Consider the following 16,095-nt stretch of genomic DNA (forward strand, 5'->3'; position numbering starts at 1 on the left):
CAGCGTGCCAAAGTACCTGTCATTTAATAATGACTACCACTTGGTGAATACCGGAATTAACAAAGAGTTCTGTATAAAAGTGGATGCAGCAGTTTTTATTAGTTGATAGAGAGCCATGTTTTTGATGTCACTTGTTAACACACTGCTCTTCTGAAACAAAAGGTTATTTTCGTATTCACAAAAAGGAGCAATGTCTCCAGTGCATCATCAAAGAAAAAGCTGAACATTTCATTATACAAGTACCAAATGTGAAAATACATTTTAAAAATTCAGTTTATTGCTCTACCAAGAATTAGAAACCTCTGCTATACTGAATTTTGTATCCACCTCTAATACAGGATTTGGATAAAAACATAAAATGTCCCCAAATATGCACTAGAGGTGACAAATTCACATGGAATGTCAACCAATGAATTTATCTAAAACATGCCCATTTCATTCATATGGTTATTGACACTCACAGAAACCTTTGTTAAAGAAAAGAATGCACAAGCAAAATACTATAGAAAAATTGACACAGTATTTTTTGTTGTGAAGGCTATTAAAAGTTTGTTAGGTCAGGAAAAATATTCTAATGTTTCTAAATTCCATAAGAAAGTGAAAACACTTTTTAAATGTAATTCTTCCAATACCTTGGATTTTTCCTTATATCATCCAGTTGTCCCACAACATGGGAAACATTGGTTCGAATCATTTTAAATGCAATTTCTTCTTCACCCATAATTTCAAATCTGTAAAAAAAGCAAAACAAATATTTTCATTATGACAATCTATACTAATAAAAGGCAAAGCCCTCACTGACTGACTGACTGACTGACTCATCACTAATTCTCCAACTTCTCGTGTAGGTAGAAGACTGAAATTTGGCAGACTCATTCCTTACAGCTTGCTTACAAAAGTTGGGCAGGTTTCATTTTGAAATTCTACGCGTAATGGTCATAACTGGAACCTATTTTTTCGTCCATATACTATAATAGACTTCTGCCTCGATGGCGTGGGAGGCGGAGTTACGCCTCCCACGTAATTTAGTGCCTGCCCATATAAGGCCGTCCGTCAGCGGAAAACCAATAGAAACACTGCAGATAAATATTCACGGGTGAAGGACTGTGCTTATGCAGACGAAGATGCGATGGTCAGGGTGGTGTTTGGCACAAACACAGCGAAACTGCGAGAGAAACTTCTAAGTGCCGGGTCTTAGCTAACATTAAATAAAACCATGGACATCGCACGAGATGGCACAAGCAGAGCTGGGAACCTTCAATGCATGTACACCGAGCGGCTCCACGTGAACTGACGCAGTACACAGACAAAAAGCAACAGTTCCAAAGAGTCCTGAACAAAAATCGAATTACACAATTGAGAAGGCAGCAAAAAAATATGAAGCGTGTGACACATACAAGCATATTCATAAGTGCAGCTACTGCGGAAACAAAGCACACGGTGGAAAAAGTCAATGTCCCGCTAAAAGAAGACAGTGTAAAAAAAACCCGTGCATGCAGTGTGTCACGTCTCAGATAAAGAGGAAGACGAGCTGTTTATTGATGCAGTAAGAAACCAATCGATGAATGGAACCTGTTATCTTTACAACGATTGACAAACACGGAATGTAACTTGAACACAACACATCCTACAAATACGAACCTGATTGAAAGAAATAATGATAATCAAATCCTTGATGACAGCAACACTCATAACACTCACAAAACAATTACTGTATATTGACAATCATGTTACGTTATTTTTAAAATGTTCCCTTTTCTTTTTCATAACTTCTTTAACACACTACTTCTCGCTGCGGCTGGATATATATATATATATATATATATATATATATATATATATATATATATATATATATATATATATATATATATATATCCCGATCTACATACTCTCAAATAAACAAACCACACACAGTGGCACAATGGAAGAGGCTTCGCCTCTAGCGCCGGCGTCCGAGGTTCGATTCCTGTGAGGGGGTGCACTGAGTGTGTACGCCTGATGACCCCAAAATTAGGGCAAAACACGTGTCGCGTACTCTTTGCATTAGTTCACAGTAAAACTATATATATATATATATATATATATATATATATATATATATATATATATATATATATAAACTGCTCAAAAAATTAAAGGAACACTTTGAAAACACATCAGATCTCAATGGGAAAAAGAAATCCTCCTGGATATCTATACTGATATAGACTGGGTAATGTGTTAGGAACAAAAGGATGCCACATCGTTTGATGGAAATGAAAATGATCAATCTACAGAGCCCTGAATTCAAAGACGCCCCAAAAATCAGAGTGAAAAAATTACATGGCAGGCTAGTCCATTTTGCCAAAATTTAATTGCAGCAACTCAAAATTGTACGCAGCACTTTGTATGGCCCCTGTGTTCTTGTATACATGCCTGACAACATCGGTGCATGCTTCTAATGAGATGACAGATGGTGTTGTGGGGGATCTCCTCCCAGATCTGGACCAGGGCATCACTGAGTTCCTGGACAGTCTGAGGTGCAACCTGGTGGCATTGGATGGACCAAAACATAATGTCCCAGAGGTGCTCTATTGGATTTAGGTCAGGAAAGTGTAGTGGCCAGTCAATGGTATCAATTCCTTCATCCTCCAGGAACTGCCTGCTTACTCTCACCACATGAGGTCAGGAATTGTCGTGCACCAGGAGGCACTGTATCAGCATAGGGTCTGACAATGGGTCCAAGGATTTCATCCTGATACCTAATGGCAGCCAAGGTGCCTTTGTCAAGCCTGTAGCGGTCTGTGTGACCCTCCAAGGATATGCCTCCCCAGACAATCATTAACCCACCACCAAACTGCTCATGCTGAATGATGTTACAGGCAGCATAATGTTCTCCATGGCTTCTCCAGACCCTTTCACGTCTGTCACGTGCTCAGGGTGAACCTGCTCTCATCTGTAAAAAGCACAGGGCACCAGTGGTTCATCTGCCAATTCTGGTATTTTATGGCGAATGCCAATCGAGCTGCATGCTGCTGGGCAGTGAGCTCAGGGCCCATTAGAGGACATGGGGCCCTTGGGTCACCCTCATGAAGTCTTTCTGGTTGTTTGGTCAGAGACATTCACACCAGTGGCCTGCTGGAGGTCATTTTGTAGGGCTCTGGCAGTGCTCATCCTGTTCCTCCTTGCCCAAAGGAGCAGATACTGGACCTTCTATGGTCCTCTCCAGCTCTCCTAGAGTAACTGCTTGTCTCCTAGAATTTCCTCCATGCCCTTGAGACTGTGCAGGGAGACACAGCAAACCTTCTGGCAATGACACGTATTGATGTGCCATCCTGGAGAAGTTGGACTACCTGTGCAACCTCTGTAGGGTCCAGGTATGCCTCATGCTACCAGTAGTGACACTGACTGTAGCCAAATGCAAAACTAGTGAAGAAACAGTCAGAAAAGATGAGGAGGGAAAAATGTTAGTGGCCTCCACCTGTTAAACCATTCCTGTTTTGGGGGTCATCTCATTGTTGCCCCTCTAGTGCATCTGTTGTTAATTTCATTAACACCACAGCAGCTGAAATTGATTAACAACCCCCTCTGCTACTTAACTGACCAGATTAATATCCCATAAGTTTCATTGACTTTATGCTATACTCTGATTAAAAAGTGTTCCTTTAATTCTTTTGAGCAGTATATATACACACACACACATATACATATATATATATATATATATATACATATATACATACACACACACACACACATCTACATATTTATCAGTGCTTCCCGATTCATTTTACACTTGCAACCCCTTGGTTTGAGACGTATGAAAAAATATGCGGTTAACGCAGAAAGACAGATCACCAATTGAAGCTTTATGAATAATGGATACTTTACTCGCCATCAATGATTGTTTTGGTAAAGCCATACTCAGTGTAATCATTAGATGAACGGTAAAAAAGTAAGAGCGAGGGGAGGGTGACTTATTGAGGCACGCAGGCGAAAGCACAATAGCACATGGGCTCGATGTAGTGCGCGTCAACTCGATCTAAATTGGGCGATCACATTCGAAAAAATATATCTTTTCAAGTTCTATTTAGTCGACACAAATATCTTTGGTTGAAATTTAAGGCGAATTTACTATACATTTCTATGGTGAAGAAAAATTTATGCAATGATACCTACAGTACATTTAACTTACATTCCTAACAAAGATATTTCTGTCGACTAAATAAAAATTCCTTCTATTTAAAATTTAAATAGAACTTGAACAGATACGATAGTTCATAATATCCACGCAGACTTGCACGTAAGAGCGGTAGTCATCCGTTTTAACAAGCAGAGTATTGCACTGATACGAAATAGCCTGCCCATTTAATTATTTAGGAATTGATAAATAAATTAAGATTTTGTACAAATAATGTTTTTCATTTTTCTTCCTTGATGGATTCTGGCACCCCCAGCAACAGTTGCTCGCACCCCAAAGAGTATATATATGTGTGTGTATGTATATATGTAGATATGAATGTATATGTATATATATGTTTATATATGTGTGTATTTATATATATATATATATATATACACAGTATATGTATTTGTGTGTATATATGTGTATGTATGTATGTGTATGTATATGTATATATGTATATGTATACTATATATATATATATATATATATATATATTTAATATATGTTTATATATATATGTTTATATGTGTGTGTATATATATATGTATATATATATCTATACTAATAAAAGGCAAAGCCCTCACTCACTCACTCACTGATTCACTCACTGACTCATCACTAATTCTCCAACTTCCCGTGTGGGTGGAAGGCTGAAATTTGGCAGGTTCATTCCTTACAGCTTCCTTACAAAAGTTGGGCAGGTTTTATATCGAAATTCTACGTAATGGTCATAACTGGAAGCAGTTTTCTCCATTTACTGTAATGGAGATGAGCTTCAACGCCGTGGGGCGGAGTTTCGTGTGACATCATCACGCCTCCCCGTAATCATGCAGTACATAGAAAACCAGGAAGACCTCAAAAAGCGCTGAAGAAAACATGCATTATATAATTGAGAAGGCAGCGAAACAATAAGAAGCGGCGAGTGACATATACAACCATATTCATGAGTTCTGCTACTGAAACAAAGCACGATGTAAACCTACACTTTAAATTAAGTTCATAGACAGGCTGCGCTGGCGTTTGTAATTTAGTGCCTGCCCATATAAGGCCGTCCGTCAGCGGCAATCCAATAGCAAACTGCCACGGGTAAATATTCACGGGTGAAGGACTGTGCTTATGGAGAGGAAGATGAGATGGTCAGGGTGGTGTTTGACACAAACTCAGCGAAACTGCGAGAGAAAGTTTTAAGTACCAGGACTAAGGTAACATTAAATAAAGCTATGGACATAGCACGAGATGGCACCAGCACAGCTGGGAACCTTCGATGCAAGTACACCAGTGGCTCACGTGAACTGGCGCAGTGCACAGATAAAAAGCAACAGTTCCAAAAAGCGCTGAACAAAAACCGAATTACACAATTGAAAAGGCAGCAAAAATATGAAGCGTCTGATAAGCATATTCATAAATGCAGCTACTGTGGAAACAAAGCACACGGTGGAAAAAGTCAATGTCCCGCTAAAGGAAGACAGTGTAAAAAAAACCCGTGCATGCAGTGTGTCAGGTCTCAGATAAAGAAGAGCTGTTTATTGATGCAGTAAGAAACGAATCGATGAATGAAACCTGTCATCTTTTCAACGATTGACAAACACGGAATGTAACTTGAACACAACACATCCTACAAATACGAACCTGATTGAAAGAAATAATGATAATCAAATCCTTGATGACAGCAACACTCAGTAACACTCACAAAACAAATACTGTATATTGACAGTCATGTTACGTTATTTTTAAAATGTTCCCTTTTCTTTTCTACCTTTTTAACACACTACTTCTCCGCTCATGCGACGCGAGTATATATATATGTATATATATATATCCCGCTCTACATACTCGAATAATGGATACTTTATTCGCCATCAATGATTGTTTTGGTAAAGCCATACTCAGTGTATTCATTAGATGAACGGTAAAAAGTAAGAGCGAGGAGGATGACTCATTGAGGCATGCAGCCTGTAGCGCGTCAACTCTATCTGAATTGCGATCACATTTGAAAAAATATATCTTTTCAAGTTCTATTTAGTCCATATGTGTCAAACTCAAGGGCGCGGGCCACATCCGCCCGGCGTGTAATTATATCCGCCCTTGAGATCATTTTATATACTGTATTATTGTTATTAAAGCCCGGGTATATGAAGCGCTGGTAACACAATAAACTACAGATCCCATAATGCAGCGCTTCAGCTGCCTTGCTTACTAGAGTTATTGCGCACTGAGTTTGCACGGCGCTTTGGTGACTTTGAAGAACAAAAAAAGTCCGTCTACATGCGGCTCGAACCTTGTGCATGTTTGGTAGCACATATCTGTGTGAGAAGCTCTTCTCAGTGATAAAGACTAACAAAACAGCACACAGGAGTCGCCTCACTGATGAGCACCTGCAATCCATCCTGAGAATCTCCACAACACAGAACCTCACACCAAACAGAAGCGAACTTGTGGCCAAAAAAGATGCCAGGCGTCCAGCTCTAAAATGACATATGAGCAAAGACAACTGAATGATTTGATTTGTTATTGCACGTAAGAAGCGGAGTCAACCCGTTTTAACAAACAGCGTATTGCACTGATCTGAAATAGCTGTGTGTGTATATATGTAGATATGTATGTATATGTATATATATGTTTATATATGTGTGTGTGTATGTATGTATATATATATATATATATATGTATTTGTGTGTATATATGTGTGTGTATGTATGTATATGTGTGTATATATGTGTGTGTATATATGTAGATATATATGTATGTATATATGTGTATATGTATAGATATGTATGTATATATATATATATATATATATATATGACAACAACACTCATCACTCACAACAGTGACAAAACAATTACATTGACAATCAGGTTACGTTATTTTCAAAATGTTTCCTTTTCTTTTCATTGCTTCTTTAACACACTACTTCTCTGCGAAGCTGGTATTTACTAGTATATATATATATATATATATATATATATATATATATATATATATATATATATATATATATATGACAGCAGCACTCATCACTCACAACAGTGACAAAACAATTACATTGACAATCATGTTACGTTATTTTCAAAATGTTTCCTTTTCTTTTTCATTACTTCTTTAACACACTACTTTTTCGCTGCGAAGCGCGGGTATTTTGCTAGTAATATGATAAAATGCCGAAAGCAAGGCAAAAAAACAGTAAATTAACAAATAACTAGACTGTTTTGGATTTTTTAGTTTAACTGCAGTATATTATTTAATCACTGTGCAAGAGGCATGATAGATACACTGTAGGATTAAATATAATCTAAAAAAGTATTGTCCGTTTACTACCGACTTAAAACTTGCTTATGGATTTTAGGAAACTTACAAGTTATTGACTGTATAGCTGATTTACATTTATCATCTCATAATAAACAGACATGATTACAATGATTCTAAAACAAAAAGACATAAGAGAATGAAAACAGTATCAGATCATCAATATAGGCCTGATACAAAATGGTGGGAGTTAACAGTCGCACAACTTTAATCATTGCCATAGGAATGGTAGATGTCTTTTATGTCTAACTAACAATACAGAGGAAAAAATGACCTGGAGAAGAATTACACACACTGGAAGGGGCAAAGAGATCGAAGTGACTAATAGAAGCATAAACATACAATTAGCCATTATACAAAAAATGCACCAGGAGCCTGAAATTGCAAATAGCCTCTGAAGCTTCAGATCATTACAAATTATGTTTACTGTGCCTGGTACAAAACAAACAGCTTCAATTCCATTCACAATCTCTGTTTATTTACAGGAGTCACTGCCTTCCTACCTTGATATTTTACTGGGCTAAAGCAGATAAGTCCACTTGGTCTAACAACAATTTTGGAATTTTCCAAGCCTCCTTGGAAACTGTCCAATGGTCAACACAATGACAAATATCATTATCGATGGCATCAGATGCAAAGAAAACACATTAGGAGTGTATAGTCTGTCACAGGAGGGCAGGAATTCTGATGGAGCTCAGGCTGGAAACAATCAACATGGGATGTCCTGATAGACACCACCACTGGAACTGCTGATACAAGGTGAGTAAAATCTATACTAATAAAAGGCAAAGCCCTCACTTACTGACTCACTGACTCATCACTAATTCTCCAACTTCCCGTGTAGGTAGAAGGCTGAAATTTGGCAGGCTTATTCCTTACAGCTTACTTACAAAAGTTGGTTTCATTTCGAAATTCTACGCATAAGGGTCATAACTGGAAGCTATTTTTTCCCATATAATGTAATGTAATGGAGTCTTGAGTTGGAGATGCATGGGGGAGTTTAGGTGTGACATCATCACGCCTCCTACGTAAGTGCGTAGAGAACAAGGAAGAACTCCAGCGATGAGCACAAAACGCCATTTCACAATTGAGAAGGCAGAAAAACATTATGAAGCAAATGATGCATACAAGCATATTCATAAGTACAGCTACTGCGGAAACAAAGCACGGCGTGAACCGTAAGTTTATATTAAATTAAGTTCATAGACAGGCTGCCACTAGCGTTTGTAATTTAGTGCCTGCCCATATAAGGCCGTCCATCAGCGGCAATCCAATACAAACACTGCCGGTAAATATTCACGTGTGAAGGACTGTGCTTATGCAGAGGAAGATGAGATGGTCAGGGTGGTGTTTGGCACAAACTCATTGAAACTGCGAGAGAAACTTTTAAGTGCCGAGTCTTAGCTGACATTACACGAGATGGCACCAGTACAGCTGGGAACCTTCGATGCAAGAACACCAAGCGGCTCCGTGAACTGGCGCGGTGCACAGACAAAAAGCAACAGTTCCAAAGAGTGCTGAACAAAACCGAATTACACAATTGAGAAGGCAGCAAAAAAATATGAAGCGTCTTATACATACAATCATATTCATAAGTGCAGCTACTGCGGAAACAAAGCACACGGTGGAAAAAGTGAATGTCCCGCTAAAGGAAGACAGCGTAAAAAAAACCCGTGCATGCAGTTTGTCACATCACAGATAAAAGGAAGACGAGCTGTTTATTGATGCAGTAAGGAACTAATCGAAGAATGAAACCTCTTATCTTTACAACGATTGACAAACACGGAATGTAACTTGAACACATGCTACAAATACGAGCCTGATTGAAAGAAATAATAATAATCAAATCCTTGATGACAGCAACATTCAATAACACTCACAAAACAATTACTGTATATTGACAATCATGTTACGTTATTTTTAAAATGTTCCCTTTTCTTTTCATAACTTCTACTTCTCCACTCACGATACGGGTATATATATAAATGTATATATATACCCCGATCTACAATACATACTTTAGCATAGACTAGCCACATGCTGTGGCGCAATTGTAGAGTCTTCGCCTCTAATGCCGACATTCGAGGTTCGATTCCCGAGAGGGGATGTACTGACTATGTATGGCGCTACCGATTCATTTTACCTTCACATCTCCTTGGTTTGGGGCGTATGAAAAATATTAGGTTAACAGAATCATGTTACGTTATTTTTAAAATTTTCCCTTTCTTAGCACAAGCACAGTTGAGAAGCTTCGATGCATGTACTCCATAAGCGCGTTAAAAATAACGCATTTAATCACACTTTCAATTCCAAGCAAACGGGAACTTTTGTCAATGCATGATTTCCTGGTACATCCATTACACTGATGCACACATCACAGCTACAAAAATGTTAGAGTCGGAATAAAACGCGTTCCTACGACTGATCATTTCGACTACCCGAGTAAGCCTTGATAAAAGCATGGTTTTGTGCACACTGAAAAGCAAGCAAAATTAGATGCATTACAGAAAGCGGACTTTGTGGCTCTTACTGGGGATCATTGGACTTCCGTGACCGTTAGTAATTCTAAATACATCTAATTACAAAATGTTCAATGATCACACTGTTTTAGCCTAATGTACAAAATAATTTTGGCTAATGTTACTCAGAGTTTAAAGAGTAAGCTGGTCAAATTACCTTTTATGTTTCTGACTTATTTTTTAAGAAGAAAAACTGCACTTTATGGTGAAATTTTGGTTATTATTATTTAAAGACAATACTATTCTGAAAATGTACTTAAAGTACTTAAACTACCACTTTATTTTTAAGTCTGCCCAATTTTAACCAGGGATGATATTTTTGTTTCTGTTTTGAATTCAAATGCAGTTTAAAGCTTTTTTTCAGAAATTAAAACAGCTTCAGTTTACAATATTCATGTCCATGTCTATTATTTGATTCTGTCACCCACTAAAACCGTTTTAAATAAAAAAAAAAAACATTTGCGATTTGGGGCAAATTTACGTAATGCGATTACATACGAATAATCAAGATTAATTCTTACACAGCCTCTAATTAATTGGATTAATTTTTTAATCGAGTCCCACCCTAATATATATATGTAGATATATATATGTAGATTTGTATATATATGTGTATATACAGTATATATGTAGATATGTATATGTTGTATATACAGTATGTATATATGTGTGTGTGTATATATACAGTATGTGTATATATATGTATATGTATATATATGTTTATATGTATATATATGTTTATATATGTGTCTGTGTGTATATATATATATATATATATATATGCCAGCAACACTCATGACAATTACAAAACAATTACATTGTCAATCATGTTACGTTATTATTAAAATGTTTCCTTTTCTTTTTACTTCTCAGCTGCCAATCGAGGTATTTTTGCTATATATATATATATATATATATATATATATATATATATATATAAAATAGATAGATATGACAACACCACTCATGTCAATGACAAAACAATTACATTAACAATCATCTTACGTTATTTTTAAAATGTTTGCTTTTCTTTTTCATAACTTCTTTAACACACTACTTCTCCGCGCTGCGAAGCGCTGGGTATTCTGCTAGTAAAGAATAAATGGTGGTCTTTGGGAGAAAACATATGTAGGGCAAGAAAGTAAAAAGGTGAATGTCCCTAGAGAGCTACCCTAGGATATTATCATCTGCCACCAGGATCATGTGTACTCACTTAATAAAGTAATTTTTAGGAAGATAACTTATATATCATAGAAATATACAGTATGTACGAACATGACGGAGACCCTGTCATTTTTTTTTATTTGTTTTTATCTGGTAATATCTCCAACACAGGGCGGCACGGTGGCGCAGTGGTAGAGCTGCTGCCTCACAGTAAGGAGACCTGGGTTCACTTCCTGGGTCATCCCAGCGTGAAGTTTGCACGTTCTCCCCGTGTCTGTGTGAGTTTCCTCCGGGTGCTCCGGTTTCCTCCCACAGTCCAAAGACATGCAGGTTAGGTGCACTGGTGATCCTAAATTGTGCCAAGTGTGTGCTTGTTGTGTGTGTGTGCCCTGCGGTGGGCTGGCGCCCTGCCCGGGGTTTGTTTCCTGCCTTGCACCCTGTGCTGGCTAGGATTGGCTCCACCAGACCCCCGTGATCCTGTAGTTAGAATATAGTGGGTTGGATAATGGATGGATGGATATCTCCAACAACTCAAGTGAACTGAGAACAATGTTTCTTCTTGAATAAAGTGTTAGCTACACAACAGGCATATTCATATTAACACAGCATGAAGAAAAAGAATAGGATATTTGCACAAAATTTTAATTTTAAAAAGATATGTTAGCAGAGGATAAAAGTTTCACCTAAACATTGATTTATATCTGCATCTCAATATTTAACCATATTCCAATAAAAATAAACACTCATAAACATACTTATATTTAGTTTTCTCCTTGTAGGCTTTATGGATTCGGTCAGTAATAGGTTTACAGTTAGTCACAAGTCCTTTTGTTACTGGAGGCTGAAATGATGAAAAAAAGATAATATTCTCATTTTTAGTGGACATATTTGTTGTAAGTTTTTAATTTACTGAAGCTTAAAATACATTAATACTACACAGTTTTTTTAATAGAAAATACTGGACTACAGAACAGTTACATTACTATTCTACAGAAGACAGACAGTAGTAGGTAGAAGAGATGGCTAAAATCTGACAAAAAAAAATTATAACGAGTGATAAACATTCTAGATATTTTTGACACAAAGTATGGCAGACCATTCAAAATGAAAAGTAGAAAAGCAATAAGATCAGAGTTAAGTTTGCTAAGGCAGAGAGTGTGTACTATATACAGACATCATCCCTGCTACTGGTGTTGTGTTTTGACTGTGTGTGAAACTACAGAAATACAGAAGTTGCTTCTAAAACTTCATTCTGGAGACTGGGTATATCTTTTTCTCTTTTTGCTGGAGTGCTGTGGGCAATAACTACAGTACTAACTTTCTACATACCACTAAAGTTTAACTGAATTTGTATCTGTTAATAGTAAATAAGCAAGTTGGTTTCTCAGTAAAGAGGGAAGTAAAATATTACTAGTTAACTTGGGTATATTAATCACAAGCTGGTTAGCATTGGTGCTAGAAGGTAATGTAAGCAGAATATTTAAAGAGGAAAAAAGACATAGCAGCATTCGAGAAAGTCCACAGAAGTATAATTAGACTGATTCTGGGACTAAGGGGTATGAGCTTTGAGGCGAGATTAAAAGAGCAGAATCTTTTTAGTTTAAGCAAACAGAGGTTAAAATTATTAAAAGAATTAGTACAGTGAATTGAGACTGTTACTCTCAAAGAAATTCTGCAACATTAACACAGGGAGACAGATGGCAACTTGTTAAGGACAGATGTCACACAAATGTTACAAAGTTTTTCTTCTTGCAAAGAACCATGCACACATAGAGTACATAATCAAAAAGTGTGGCACAGAGTAATACTTTAGGGAACTTCAAATATCGACTTTATGTTATTTTGGACAATCTAGGTAAATAGGATGAGTGAACTAGATGGACTGCTCTCGTCCCAATTTTTATAATGTTCTAATGGTAATGCTAATGATGTAGTTTCTCCATTTATCTGAACAGAGTATTTATATTTGTCTTAGACTTAAACAAAAAGTCAATATTTCAATGTTTCTCCTGTTTAAAACTACTACATTAGTGAATGCATACTGTATGTACAGTACATAATCTATGACAAGGAAGGATGACCAAAAAAATCCATATCACTGTAGAATTAAAGATTCTGATAGCTTCAGTAGATACTGGTTTATTAATGTGTTAATATATTTTAGACTGAAATATGCAGTTCTGTATATATATATATATATATATATATATATATATATATATATATATATATATATATATATATATATATATTTTAACAAATAACAAATGTACTATTAATTGATTATGCACATAGGTATGCCTCTTAATTCAGTGAAATGCAGCAGGTTTTCATCTTTCTTGAACAAGCCAAAAAGCACAGCTTCTTTCTTGGTACCTCACACTGCCACCACCAAGCAAACACCCCAAGACATGACATTTTTCAATTTCCCTTATCTTGTTGGCATTAACTCACCAATCAGTTTGAACCGCATATCACTATGGGTAATGTTCTAAAATATTTATATTAACCACGCCCCCTGACTTGTTCTTTACTCAAAGCCAAAGTAAACTTTACTATCATCTTAACTATTGTCACACACGCGCGCATGGGAGGCAGCTAAAGGGCTCGAGTGAAGGCAGTTCTGAGCCATGCCGGGATGTGGCAGAGCGCACTAACTCTCTTTCTCACTTCCCTGTAGACCTAACCCGGGAGGTTCCACCTGTCTCTCTGGACGTCACTTCTGGGACCGAGCCAATGGAGACAGACCTTGCCAGCTCCGGCCCCCCTGATGTCACATCCGGGACTAAACCAATGAACAATGAACACGTGCCCGACCTTATGACCTCACTTCCTGTCTCCCCCTTTAAAAGCCTTCCCTTTTCCCTTCTGTGTCAGTCTTGTTTTGGACTCTGTTGTAAGCACTTCAGTGCTCGTATTTGAAAGAAAACGAAGTTGCAGCCAGGATACCAAATTACATGGGTGGCTGCCCCAAACCTTTTTCTGTCTTTGACTCGTTTTGTGACAGTGGCGTAGTCGGCAGGATGGAGAAGTCCCAGAAGAGAAGGGGACAGGACCTGCAAAACACCCAGGTGGGAGCGTACCGGGCCGAGTATTCAGGCGGGGAGGGTGCCCCGTGGTTCGGCGAGACCCGGTGCGGGCTCCGCTCCCAGCACGCAGAACTAGGCCATCTAGAGAGGCCAGGGAGTGTGCGGGTGGGGCTCACCGAATTGGGCTGCCCTGGAGGGGGGAGACAAGAGGGACTCAGTATGCTCTCTTGGGGGAGAGTGCCTGCCCCCCAGTGAAACCACAGCCCCTTTACCACCTTGGGGTGCCCCAGACTGGCAGGAGAGTAAAATAACAAGGTGGAGGTTGGACCCTGAGAGGCCCACCAGTAAACAAGCCTGGTCCTTATGGGCAAAAGTATGGCAGTGGCTACGCCCTTGGAAAACAAGCCCCACCAGGTCATTGAGCAGGTAGCGTGCTATCTGCTCCTGAAAGCACTTCCCCAGGGCTTCACCCAGCCGGTCTGGGGCGTGCAGTTTAAGAACATGTCTGAGCTCATAGAGCTTCTGGAAACACAGAGGGCGGCCTCACACTCTGGGAGAGCAGAACCGCCCTTCTGCCAAACTCAGCCGGGTATGTCCCAAGACCTAGCCCCTCCCTGTATAACCCGGAGCTTGCATCGGCCCGCGCGCCGCTGGCACGCAAAACCGCTTGGAGGCGAGGAGGAATGCAGGTGGAGGGGAGGAGGGCTTGGTGTGCTCTGACAAACCCGTTGACGGTCCCGCATACAGACGTGGTGATCGTTAACGGGTTTAAAACTTCCGCTCTGCTCGATTCCGGCAGCAACATTTCCATTGTTGCCCGCCGCTTTGTGCTACCGCGACAATGGCTAAAATTCAAGACCAGTATAACCTGTGTCCACGGGGAAACCCGCTGGTACAGCACCGCCGCTTGTGTCATTAGCTACGGAGGATCAGTCCAGAAAGTAACCGTGGCAATCCTTCCTGATCCTCCGCACCCGGTGATACTAGGGCGGGACTGGTCTGACATTAAAAGCGGTGAGACACATACCACTCCCGGGTTAAGTTGGGCCTCGTTATGGACGGAGATGAACCGTCTCAAGCTGCCTCCACGCCGTGTAATCAGCCGGCAGAGAGAGGTGAAGCAGCCGCCCTGGCTGACGTGGCAACTCCCGGCCGCCGCAGGCTGACACGCCATCCACCAACGCCGCGGCGGAGGGAGGAAACCACGCCCATTGAGGTCGGCGCTGACCCTCTCTCCGTGTTGCGGTTTCAATTTAAAAGACGCCGGCTTCTTTCAAAAGGGAGCAATGGAATGACGACTCCCTGAAGTTTGTAAAAAATGCAGTGGTCCTTGTCAATGGCCAGCGCACTAGTCAGTCGATGCCACAGGGCCCCTACTTTGTGTTAGATAATGACCTCCTTTACCGTGTAGCAATGCATGACGGGCAGGAGACGAGGCTGCTGCTAGTGCCGCCCTACCTTCCGGCGGCAGGGCCGCGAAGCTAGCACACGCCCACCTCCTAGGTGGCCACCTGGGCACCGAAAAAACTCTGGAGCGGATCAAGCTCCGGTTTTACTGGCCAGGAATTAATGAGGAGGTTAGCCGCTTTGGCGCTTCCTGCCCGGAGTGTCAACTGCGACAGATTCCTAGGAGGGACCGTGCTCCTCTTGTTCCTATTCCCTTGATTGGCGTTCCCTTCCACAGAATCGGGGTCGACCTGGTGGGACCTCTAGAGCCCTCAGCCCGAGGACACAAGTACATTTTAGTCCTCGTGGATTATGCTACACGATACCCGAAGCTGTTCCGTTGCGCCAGCTACCTCTAAAGCCATCGCACGGGAATTACTAGGGTATTTCGCGTGGGGATCCCCAAAGAAGTCTTGACAGACCAGGGGACCCCTTCACCTCGGAGACGCTCAAGGAGACTGCC

General features: G+C 39.7%; 1 protein-coding gene across 1 annotated transcript in view; it reads right to left on the reverse strand.

Moving 5' to 3' along the window:
* Positions 1-16,095, reverse strand: part of gnptab (N-acetylglucosamine-1-phosphate transferase subunits alpha and beta) — a 148,337-nt gene that overhangs the window by 10,762 nt on the left and 121,480 nt on the right. Inside the window, exons 17-18 of the mRNA XM_039762176.1 lie at positions 11,913-11,998; positions 633-731 (exon numbers count right to left, since the gene is read on the reverse strand). Coding sequence (XP_039618110.1) covers positions 633-731; positions 11,913-11,998 — 185 coding nt within the window. The remainder of the gene's footprint in view (positions 1-632; positions 732-11,912; positions 11,999-16,095) is intronic.

Source organism: Polypterus senegalus, chromosome 8 (genome assembly GCF_016835505.1).
Source record: "Polypterus senegalus isolate Bchr_013 chromosome 8, ASM1683550v1, whole genome shotgun sequence".
NCBI lineage: Eukaryota > Metazoa > Chordata > Cladistia > Polypteriformes > Polypteridae > Polypterus > Polypterus senegalus.